Consider the following 12,329-nt stretch of genomic DNA (forward strand, 5'->3'; position numbering starts at 1 on the left):
CATTTGTTTGTACCAATTTTGAATGGCTTCCTGCAGGATAGCCCTTTCTGTCAGCGAAACTGGTAAGCCTGATTTGAAGAATCTGTGAGGTGGGAGAGTTACTGAAACTCCAGTCTGTAGCCCTGGGTAACAATGTCTGCCACCTAGGGGTCTAGGCATGACTGAAATCTTTCAGTCTCCCTCTCACCTGCCCGATCTCCTGGCTGGGAGGTCTACTGTCATACTGAAGATGTGGGAGGAAGCAGAACCTGGATTCTGTTCCTGGGAACAGGTTTTCTGGATTTTCCCCGACCTCCTTTAAAGAAGGTGGAGGTTTGGATTTTTTAAATTTTGCGGTCCGAAAGGACTGCATTGTAGGCGTAGGATAAGATTTCCTAGCCGGTGCTGCTGCGGAGTGAAGAAATGTCGACTTACTGCAGTCGCCGTGAAAATCCACGCATCCAATGCGTCCCCAAATAGTGCCTGACCTGTGAAGGGCAGGGTCTCCACACTTTTTTTAGATTCTGCATCCACAGTCCATTGGCGTAGCCAGAGTCCTCTGTGTGTCGATACTGCCATGGAAGTAGCCCTTGCATTAAGCAGGCCAATGTCCTTCATTGCCTCCACCATGAAACCTGTAGAATCCTGTATGTGACGTAAAAACAAATCAATGTCACTCCTATCCATAGTATCTAATTCCTCTAGTACTGTACCTGACCACTTTACTATGGCTTTAGAAATCCACACACAAGCAATAGTGGGCTTTAAAGCCACGCCTGTAGCGGTGTATAGTGATTTGAGCGTAGTCTCAATCTTGCGGTCAGCCGGCTCGTTTAAGGTGGTTGAACAAGGGGCAGGTAAAACTACCTTTTTAGACAACCTAGATACAGAAGCGTCTACTATAGGTGGGTGTTCCCACATCTTTCTATCCTCTTCAGGGAAAGGGAAAGCAATGAGAATTCTTTTAGGGACCTGGAATTTTTTTCTCTGGGTTTTCTCATGATTTTTCAAACAAGGGGTTTAACTCCTTAGAAGCAGGGAAGGTAAGCAAGGATTTCTTATTTACTGTAAAATAAGATTCCTCTTCCTGCTCAGGTACCTTCTCAGAAATATGCAAAACATCCCTAATGGCTTCAGTCATCGGTTGCACCCCTTTAGCAAGGGATGCATCTCCTCCCTGCATATCCCCATCACCGTCCCCTGTATCAGAGTCTGTATCAGTATCAGCTTGCATTATCTGGGCAAGTTGAAGTTATTTGCAGGTATGTAGGTGGAGGTTTAGACGAAGTAGTGGGTGCTGAATACTTCAAACCCTACAGATTTTCTCAAAAACTGCATCTTTCTCAGTATGTGACATCATTGTAGAAATCTGGGATATCATGCCCTTTAAAGAATTCACCCATGGGGGTTCGGATTCAGACGGCTGAGACAGTATATTGTAATCCTGAGTACATGAAAGACTCCTCATGAGAAGATAAACACTCTGCAGCACAGAACAGAGTCGTTAGACATGGTAATATGGATATACACTTTACACACACAGGAAAATGTCAGTTTCCCCCAGAGCACCTTCAGAGAGTCACAGAGTATAAGGAGCCAGCCACATAGCGGCCCTGTAGGCAGTTATGATAAAAGCCCGGCACTGACTAACTAACCTTAATAGGTTAATTAGTACTGCTATCACACTTCCCCCCTGTCTATAACACCCTGGTACCGCAGAGTTATAGCTGGAGTTATGTGGAGGGCAGCGCTCCCTGTCAGCATCTTCCTATGATCTGCAGGGAGAAAATGGCGCTGGCGAGTGCTAGATCTGCTCTGAGGGGAAGCCCCGCCCCTTGTAATGGCGCACGGCTTCCTGCACTAATTGTTTATACTGGCCCGAGGTGGCTATGTGCTAACAGCGGGATTATCCCGTTAGCTGCGTTACCAGTGTAGGGTGTACCCGCGCTGGCTCAGGACACCCCTCAAAGCGCCTACACAGTGTGTTGCTGAGCCTTCCCGGAGCGCAGCCCGTCAGAGCTGCGCTCCCACCCTTGTGCTGCCATACCCGCCGGCAACCCGCTAACCGGGACGCCGGCGCTGAACTCACCACTCTTCTTCTGGCTCTGTTAGGGGGTGGCGGCCGTGCTGCGGGAGTGAGCGGTCGCCTCGTGGGCTTGCGATCAGCACCCTCAGGAGCTCAGTGTCTTGTCAGCGGAGTAGAGAACCATTAACTCTTCAGGAAGTTGGTTCCTACTCCCCCCTAAGTCCCACGAAGCAGGGAGGCTGTTGCCAGCAGCCTTCCTGTACCTAACTAACTCTAGAAAACAACAAAACTAAAAAAACTCCTAGGAGCTCCCCTAGCTGTGACCGGCTCCTCCGGGCACATTTTCTAAACAGAGTCTGGTAGGAGGAGCCAGCCCACACTATTAAACTCTTAAAGTGCCAGTCATTCCCAAAGGACCCGTCTATACCCCATGGTACTAAATTGGACCCCAGCATCCTCTAGGACGAAAGAGAAAACATCTACACATTTTTTATATTTCATCATCGGTGACCACAATGAGTGCAAATGTGTACACTTGCGGGCAAGGTTACTATTCCCAATCTTAGACCACGTGGATGATAGATCAAACGAAAGTTGAAAAATATGTGAAAACCCCCCAAGAAAATGTGTTGAACATGGTCATGCTGACCTCAATAAATGTATTTATCATGCTAGAATGACATAATTAGAGCACCATAATAGTGCAAAATGCACATAGTATACCAATATTGCCAAATTAATATAGACCCGCTAGTGTACTGAAAGATCATCAAAAAACAAACCTGTAAAAGATTATTAAGTAGCACATAGACGCCAACTATAAGATACCCTCCCAATAACTTTAATTATATACATTTTGTCAAGCTATCCATTCCAGGGGACTGTATTATACCCGCACAACACTTCCTGTTTTGCCTCTTCTAGACAACAGCGTCGCCATGGACAGGGGCGTCACTCTGCCGCACAGACGCTGTAATACATGGCGAAGAAGCGGTATCAGTGTACATAACATGCGCTGATACCACTTCTTCCCCATATCAACTATTCTTACATCTACACCTGGGTTGGGTACGAAATCCTGGTATTCAGTATCTAGACAGTCAGAAGACCAACAGCGGAATCCCCCCCCCCCCCCCCTTCCCGCAGCCTAAACCTAACACCTTCAGTATCAGTCAGGATTCTGACTGCCGGGATTTTGCCAGCATCCACCAAGTATACTTCATTAATTCCTACCACAGCCTCTACACTGACTGCCCCTTTTTTCTCTTAATTCTGCTAACACCTTCACCTCCTCGTAACTCACTGCCTGAACATTTACCATTACCACCAACTACATCACCATCTTCCACTAATACTTCTTGTTAAACTGCCTTCAACTACGCAATCAATGCTATAATGCCCTTTAAAGTATTCTTATTCAAAATCTTATTTAAACACAGCACATGAAGTTTTACAAACGCCTTACTTACGCTAATCTTATCCTAAACCCCTAGCAATCAAAATAGATACTGACTGTATGTCTATTCCATTTTGTTATAACAGCAATTATTAAAACCTGGCTTATGTACAGCACTTCTCCGACAACTAAGATCCAGCACATGCAAGCAACGTCTCACATCTACAGAAAACAAGGTGTCAACTCCACCTCTGCTCAGGCAAAATGTAACTCATCTCTAGGGAGCAATAGAACAGGGTGCCCCAATGCCCAAAATAAATACTGCAAAAATGGTTATCAATTTTTTTGATATTGCCAATCAATAACTTGACTAACCAATCTAACTTAGGGCCTGATTAAGTTTTGTAAGTAAAAAAACCAAACAACTGTCTGGAACAAACCATGTTGCCAGGCAAGGGGAACAAATACATTTATTTAATTCTTGGTTTTGCCCAATTGCTTGCTTTTTGCTTCACTTACAAACGAGTGAGGCCCATAATCCACTTTAAAAGGCACTTTACAAAACATTGCAGATTTATTACAACCACCTTGTAGGATACTCGTCCTTCTTGTCAATGCTGATAGTCTGCCCACGGCCGTACCACTCTCCATCATAATGCAGTCGACCATCCTCTGATCTGGCACTATGCTGATGTTTTTCCAGCTTCACTGTAACTAATGAACATGGTGTGTAACACATTTATATACACATGGAGTACAATGTATTTCCATCAAACTCTGCTCTCAGGACTCCAAACAGTTCATGTTTCCAATGTCTCCTCACAGAATCATAGGTGTAATGATTAGCTCCACCTGTGGCTCTTTTAAAATGTGACAGGGAGTGATGAATACACCTGTGCACCTGCTAGGTCACCTGATAAACGTGATCAGTTTGGCATCCTAAGGACATACTCTGGGGCAGATGTATTAACCTGGAGAAGGCATAAGGAAGTGATCAACCAGTGATATGTACAAGGTGATAAAGGCACCAACCAATCAGATCCTAACTGTTAATTTACATATTGAAGCGGATTGGCTGGTGCCTTTATCACCTTGCACATATCACTGGTTGATCACTTCCTCATGCCTTCTCCAGGTTAATAAATCTGCCCCATTGTTTGAGAATCACTGCTCTAGATTAGACTGCTCATGAAAAACCCAACAACCCTAAATAGGACCTAGAAACGCAAGAGTAACACGATATTAGACCCTTGTAGAGTGATAAAGTGGAGAGAGATAAACTACCGACCGATCAGCTCCTGTCATTTTTCATAACACAGCCTGCAACATGACATTTATGAACTGATTGTCTCTCCACACTATCACTTTTCAAGTCTTAGTATTTCTTCCCCTCTACAGTATTAAGCTGGGTACACACTGGCTGATATATCGGGCATTCGAACGGGCGATATATCATGAGCCCGTCGGCGGCTGTGAATGACATTGTTCACAGATATATCGCTTCGGCTGTGCAAAACTAACCACAGATCTTCTGTGGATGTAGGCTTGCGCAAATCCTTCTGTCTCTTCATGTAATCAGATACAGACTCGATGGTGAAATCAGAACTCTGTGGGGGCCGTATGCATTTATTTATTATTAACAGTTTTTTATTCAGTACAGTAAATTCTGTTGCACTTTACAACTGGATACAGTGATGAAAAAAAAACTGGCTAAAAACAAACAGTCATAGAAGTAGGAAGGCCATATCACTTCCAGGACTCATTCTTCTTTACGCTGAATATAGTTCTTACTGACAATGGCTGTATGTTTGTGGCTGTTTTGCTGCAGAATAAATTTGGAGCCAATCAGATGCCTCCCTGATGTTATTGCATGATGGATAAGTACCTGCCTATATTTATCAGCATTGAGGACACCATTAATCCCGACCAAAGCCATTTGCTGAAATGTAGCCCCACACTTACAAGGAACCTCCACCATGCTGCCCTGTTTCCTGTATACGCTCATTATTGTACTGCTCTCAAGCCCCTCAGTGAACAAACTGCCTTCTATTACAGCCAAATATTTAACATTTTGACTCATCAGCCCTTGTTTTCAGGTATGGGTGTTTGTCTGTAATTCTTCCATGACGACCACTTCTGGCCATACTTCTCCGAACAGTAGATGGGTGTACCTGGGTCCCACTGAATTCTGCCAGTTCTGAGCTGATAGCACTGCTGGACATCTTTTGATGTTGAAGGGAAGTAAGCAGGATGTGTTTTTCTTCTGGTGCACAAATTTACCTTGGCTGACCACTGCATCTATGGTCCTCAACGTTGCCAGTTTCTTTGTGCTTCAGTGTTGAGAAATACAGGTAGATACTTATCCATCACGCAATAGCATCAGGGAGGCATCTGATTGTCCTGCTGCAGAATAAATCTGGAGCCAATGACCCCAAACATACAGTCAAGATCATTAAGAACTATTTTCAGAGCAAAGGAGAACAAGGAGTCCTGGAAGGGATTATATGGCCACCACAGAACGCTGATCTCAACATCATTGAGTGTCGGTGATTACATGAAGAGACAGAAGATCTGTGGTTAGTTCTCAAAGATGTTTGGAACAACCTCCCTGCAAGTTCCCTCAAAAACTGTGTTTCGGTAAGCATGTATACTTGCCTTGATCGGACACTAGGTCGGCGCAACAGCTGATCCGCTGACATATAGGTCAGGTGTGTACCCAGCCTTAGAAGTGTGTGTGTGTGTGTGTGTGTGTGTGTGTGTGTGTGTGTGTGTGTGTGTGCGAGTGTGTGTGTGTACCACACACACACAGACAATCACAGTTAATCCTCACTGAGTGCCACTGGCCAGCATAGTCTTGTGACATTTTTGCTAAGCATACACAGTGAAGACACCAATAAGCACATTTTTTCCAGAAGCTCTGGGAAACTATTACAGGAGGAAATGGCTTAGGACATGTGCACAACTACTATAGGAAATTGTGCTCTGGAGTCACTTACATGCTGGCCTAGGAGCTTGCAGATGTATTAGTCCAAGCAGCACTTTATACCATTATTCCTTTTCAATGGAAAATATAGTCACTGACAGCCAGAGCATATTTTCATATTAGCCTTCCACTGAATGCAAGAAAAATGCACTTGGAACATTCCTTCCATAAGGGTCTTGCTTCTACAAATATGGCAGGTACTGTATTGCAGATTAAATTCCCCAGGTCATGAATATAGCATGTTACGAAAATGTCAGTGTGAGAGCTGATAAAAGTGGTTGTAACGAACATATCTTTGAATGGCCACTTAAAACACATACATTTTTTATAAATGCTATCTTATTCAGAAACATTCTGGACCTGCTGGATAGAAATACATGGAGATCCTTAAAGGTAATGGAAGACAATCTGAAACAGTGGAGGCAGAAGAATGCCATGCCATCAAATCATTTATTACTGCGGTAAATTCTTCTGAGGCAGAGACTCCTCAACACTTACACTTTGTTTAAATGTTACTAATTAAAAAAAAATGCTGCATTCTTATGATATTTTCATTTCCCCAAACAAGTTGGATGAATGGCACAAAGGAGTGCATGCAAAAGAGTAAGCGGTGAAGACAATAGGGCAGGCCTCGCCAACCTGTGGCTCTCCAGCTGTTGTAAAACTACAAGTCCCATCATGCCTTGCCACAGGTTTGCTATTAGGGAATGCTAAAACTGTGGCAGGGCATGCTGGGATGTGTAGTTTCACAACATCTGGAGAGCCACAGGTTGGCCAGGCCTGCAATAGGGGGTTAAATGGAGACCAAATCCTTGTGTGGTTTGTGTCAGAGGGTGGATTCATTAAACACGTGCCGCAAGGAGGGGACCATTTAATGAGTAGGTGTTAAACTGGCCATACACCGAAAAAGTTTTAATTGTCCAATCTGGATGCTTAGAACGAAAATCAGGTAATGTATGGGAGAAAATTACAAATGACCATTTACTCCGAAATGCCGGAAAACTGACAAACAGTCGTTCAGACAAATTTGTTTAATCAAATGGATTTAACCAAATTGTCTGATTGATGATTTTTGTCTGCTTTTCAGTGTTTGGGAGCAAATAGCCAATTGTTATTTGGTCCTATACATTCCCAGATTTCCGTTCCAACCAACCAGATTGGACAATCTTTAGGTGTATGGCCAGCTCTTTAGCATAGCAGGTAGATGCTGCCTGCTTGGACTAAGGAAATGTGCCTCCTGTTGTAAACCGTAAGAACACATGGCTAGAGGTCTATTACTTGGCATTCTTCTGTTTGTATTCAGTCACATTTGCAGGTCTCACACTTGCACCATTTCACAAATAGTAAAACATGTTTCGAGTGGAGAGATTTAGCCATGAACTTACCTTCAGATTTTACGCGATGTGGACCCAATGTTGCCATGGCCTGCTCAATAAGAAAGTCACAAGATATTAATTTTGCTATTCAAATGTACATTAAATAAACTCAGCATTATTATTACATTTTGATTGCGATTAGTGCTGTGTTACAAAAAATAATGATCAGGTCCATCATGGACAGAACTACAGACCAACACCTGCACATTGTCAAACGAAGGAAGAGAAAAAGCCACAAGGACAAAAATAAGATTTTACTTACCGATAAATCTATTTCTCGGAGTCCGTAGTGGATGCTGGGGTTCCTGAAAGGACCATGGGGAATAGCGGCTCCGCAGGAGACAGGGCACAAAAAGTAAAGCTTTTTCCGATCAGGTGGTGTGCACTGGCTCCTCCCCCTATGACCCTCCTCCAGACTCCAGTTAGGTACTGTGCCCGGACGAGCGTACACAATAAGGGAGGATTTTGAATCCCGGGTAAGACTCATACCAGCCACACCAATCACACCGTACAACTTGTGATCTAAACCCAGTTAACAGTATGATAACAGCGGAGCCTCTGAAAGATGGCTTCCTTCAACAATAACCCGAATTAGTTAACAATAACTATGTACAATTTATGCAGATAATCCGCACTTGGGATGGGCGCCCAGCATCCACTACGGACTCCGAGAAATAGATTTATCGGTAAGTAAAATCTTATTTTCTCTATCGTCCTAGTGGATGCTGGGGTTCCTGAAAGGACCATGGGGATTATACCAAAGCTCCCAAACGGGCGGGAGAGTGCGGATGACTCTGCAGCACCGAATGAGAGAACTCCAGGTCCTCCTTAGCCAGAGTATCAAATTTGTAAAATTTTACAAACGTGTTCTCCCCTGACCACGTAGCTGCTCGGCAAAGTTGTAATGCCGAGACCCCTCGGGCAGCCGCCCAAGATGAGCCCACCTTCCTTGTGGAGTGGGCCTTTACAGATTTAGGCTGTGGCAGGCCTGCCACAGAATGTGCAAGTTGGATTGTGCTACAGATCCAACGAGCAATCGTCTGCTTAGACGCCGGAGCACCCATCTTGTTGGGTGCATACAATATAAACAACGAGTCAGATTTTCTGACTCCAGCTGTCCTTGCAATATATATTTTTAATGCTCTGACAACGTCCAGTAACTTGGAGTCCTCCAAGTCACTTGTAGCCGCAGGCACTACAATAGGCTGGTTCAGATGAAATGCTGACACCACCTTAGGGAGAAAATGCGGACGAGTCCGCAGTTCTGCCCTGTCCGAATGGAAAATCAGATATGGGCTTTTGTAAGATAAAGCTGCCAATTCTGACACTCTCCTGGCAGAAGCCAGGGCTATAAGCATGGTCACTTTCCATGTGAGATATTTCAAATCCACCTTTTTTAGTGGTTCAAACCAATGAGATTTTAGGAAATCCAAAACCACATTGAGATCCCACGGTGCCACTGGAGGCACCACAGGAGGCTGTATATGCAGCACTCCCTTAACAAAGGTCTGGACTTCAGGGACTGAAGCCAATTCTTTTTGAAAGAAAATCGACAGGGCCGAAATTTGAACCTTAATAGATCCCAATTTGAGACCCATTGACAATCCTGATTGCAGGAAATGTAGGAATCGACCCAGTTGAAATTCCTCCGTCGGAGCACTCCGATCTTCGCACCACGCAACATATTTTCGCCAAATTCGGTGATAATGTTGCACGGTTACTTCCTTCCTTGCTTTAATCAAAGTAGGAATGACTTCTTCCGGCATGCCTTTTTCCTTTAGGATCCGGCGTTCAACCGCCATGCCGTCAAACGCAGCCGCGGTAAGTCTTGAAACAGACAGGGACCCTGCTGAAGCAAGTCCCTCCTTAGAGGTAGAGGCCACGGATCTTCCGTGATCATCTCTTGAAGTTCCGGGTACCAAGTCCTTCTTGGCCAATCCGGAACCACTAGTATCGTTCTTACGCCTCTTTGCCGTATAATTCTCAATACTTTTGGTATGAGAGGCAGAGGAGGAAACACATACACCGACTGGTACACCCAAGGCGTTACCAGCGCGTCCACAGCTATTGCCTGCGGATCTCTTGACCTGGCGCAATACCTGTCCAGTTTTTTGTTGAGGCGAGACGCCATCATGTCCACCATTGGTCTTTCCCAACGGGTTACCAGCATGTGGAAGACTTCTGGATGAAGTCCCCACTCTCCCGGGTGAAGATCGTGTCTGCTGAGGAAGTCTGCTTCCCAGTTGTCCACTCCCGGGATGAACACTGCTGACAGTGCTATCACATGATTCTCTGCCCAGCGAAGAATCCTTGCAGCTTCTGCCATTGCACTCCTGCTTCTTGTGCCGCCCTGTCTGTTCACATGGGCGACTGCCGTGATGTTGTCCGACTGGATCAACACCGGTTTTCCCTGAAGCAGAGGTTCTGCCTGGCTTAGAGCATTGTATATTGCTCTTAGTTCCAGAATGTTTATGTGAAGAGACGTTTCCAGGCTCGTCCATACTCCCTGGAAGTTTCTTCCTTGTGTGACTGCTCCCCAGCCTCTCAGGCTGGCGTCCGTGGTCACCAGGATCCAATCCTGTATGCCGAATCTGCGGCCCTCCAATAGATGAGCACTCTGCAACCACCACAGAAGAGACACCCTTGTCCTTGGAGACAGGGTTATCCGCAGGTGCATCTGAAGATGCGACCCTGACCATTTGTTCAACAGATCCCTTTGGAAAATTCTTGCGTGGAATCTGCCGAATGGAATTGCTTCGTAAGAAGCCACCATTTTTCCCAGGACTCTTGTGCATTGATGTACAGACACCTTTCCTGGTTTTAGGAGGTTCCTGACAAGCTCGGATAACTCCTTGGCTTTTTCCTCCGGGAGAAAAACCTTTTTCTGAACCGTGTCCAGAATCATCCCTAGGAACAGCAGACGAGTTGTCGGCATTAACTGGGATTTTGGAATATTCAGAATCCACCCGTGCTGTTTTAGCACTTCCTGAGACAGTGCTAATCCCATCTCTAGCTGTTCTCTGGACCTCGCCCTTATTAGGAGATCGTCCAAGTATGGGATAATTAATACGCCTTTTCTTCGAAGAAGAATCATCATCTCGGCCATTACCTTTGTAAAGATCCGAGGTGCCGTGGACAATCCGAACGGCAGCGTCTGAAACTGATAGTGACAGTTTTGTACAACGAACCTGAGGTACCCCTGGTGTGAGGGGTAAATTGGAACGTGGAGATACGCATCCTTGATGTCCAAGGATACCATAAAGTCCCCCTCTTCCAGGTTCGCTATCACTGCTCTGAGTGACTCCATTTTGAACTTGAACTTCTTTATGTACAGGTTCAAGGACTTCAGATTTAGAATAGGCCTTACCGAGCCATCCGGCTTCGGTACCACAAAAAGAGTGGAATAATACCCCTTCCCTTGTTGTAGAAGAGGTACCTTGACTATCACCTGCTGAGAGTACAGCTTGTGAATGGCTTCCAACACCGTCTCCCTTTCGGAGGGGGACGTTGGTAAAGCAGACTTCAGGAAACGGCGAGGTGGATCTGTCTCTAATTCCAACCTGTATCCCTGAGATATTATCTGCAGGATCCAGGGATCTACTTGCGAGTGAGCCCACTGCGCGCTGTAATTTTTGAGACGACCCCCCACGGTCCCCGAGTCCGCTTGAGAAGCCCCAGCGTCATGCTGAGGCTTTTGTAGAAGCCGGGGAGGGCTTCTGATCCTGGGAAGGAGCTGCGTGTTGCTGTCTCTTCCCTCGACCTTTGCCTCGTGGCAGATATGAATAGCCCTTTGCTCTCTTATTTTTAAAGGAACGAAAGGGCTGCGGTTGAAAAGTCGGTGCCTTTTTCTGTTGGGGAGTGACTTGAGGTAGAAAGGTGGATTTCCCGGCTGTAGCCGTGGCCACCAAATCTGATAGACCGACTCCAAATAACTCCTCCCCTTTATACGGCAAAACTTCCATATGCCGTTTTGAATCCGCATCGCCTGTCCACTGTCGCGTCCATAAAGCTCTTCTGGCCGAAATGGACATAGCACTTACCCGTGATGCCAGTGTGCATATATCCCTCTGTGCATCACGCATATAAAGAAATGCATCCTTTATTTGTTCTAACGACAGTAAAATATTGTCCCTGTCCAGGGTATCAATATTTTCAATCAGGGATTCTGACCAAACTACCCCCGCACTGCCCATCCAGGCAGTCGCTACAGCTGGTCGTAGTATAACACCTGCATGTGTGTATATACTTTTTTGGATATTTTCCATCCTCCTATCTGATGGATCTTTAAGTGCGGCCGTCTCAGGAGAGGGTAACGCCACTTGTTTAGATAAGCGTGTTAGCGCCTTGTCCACCCTAGGAGGTGTTTCCCAGCGCTCCCTAACCTCTGGCGGGAAAGGGTATAATGCCAATAATTTCTTTGAAATTATCAGCTTTTTATCAGGGGCAACCCACGCTTCATTACACACGTCATTTAGTTCTTCTGATTCAGGAAAAACTATAGGTAGTTTTTTCATACCCCACATAATACCCTGTTTAGTGGTACCTGTAGTATCAGCTAAATGTAACGCC

General features: G+C 45.3%; 1 protein-coding gene across 2 annotated transcripts in view; it reads right to left on the minus strand.

Moving 5' to 3' along the window:
- Nucleotides 1-12,329, minus strand: part of BRMS1L (BRMS1 like transcriptional repressor) — a 164,198-nt gene that overhangs the window by 10,111 nt on the left and 141,758 nt on the right. Inside the window, exons 8-9 of one of the 2 annotated variants that reach the window (XM_063947856.1) lie at nt 7,770-7,809; nt 3,986-4,115 (exon numbers count right to left, since the gene is read on the minus strand). In XM_063947856.1, the coding sequence (XP_063803926.1) occupies nt 3,986-4,115; nt 7,770-7,809 (170 nt within the window). The remainder of the gene's footprint in view (nt 1-3,985; nt 4,116-7,769; nt 7,810-12,329) is intronic. The other variant, XM_063947857.1, reaches the window with a different exon arrangement.

The sequence above is a fragment of the Pseudophryne corroboree genome, chromosome 12 (genome assembly GCF_028390025.1).
Source record: "Pseudophryne corroboree isolate aPseCor3 chromosome 12, aPseCor3.hap2, whole genome shotgun sequence".
Classification (NCBI taxonomy): Eukaryota; Metazoa; Chordata; class Amphibia; order Anura; family Myobatrachidae; genus Pseudophryne; species Pseudophryne corroboree.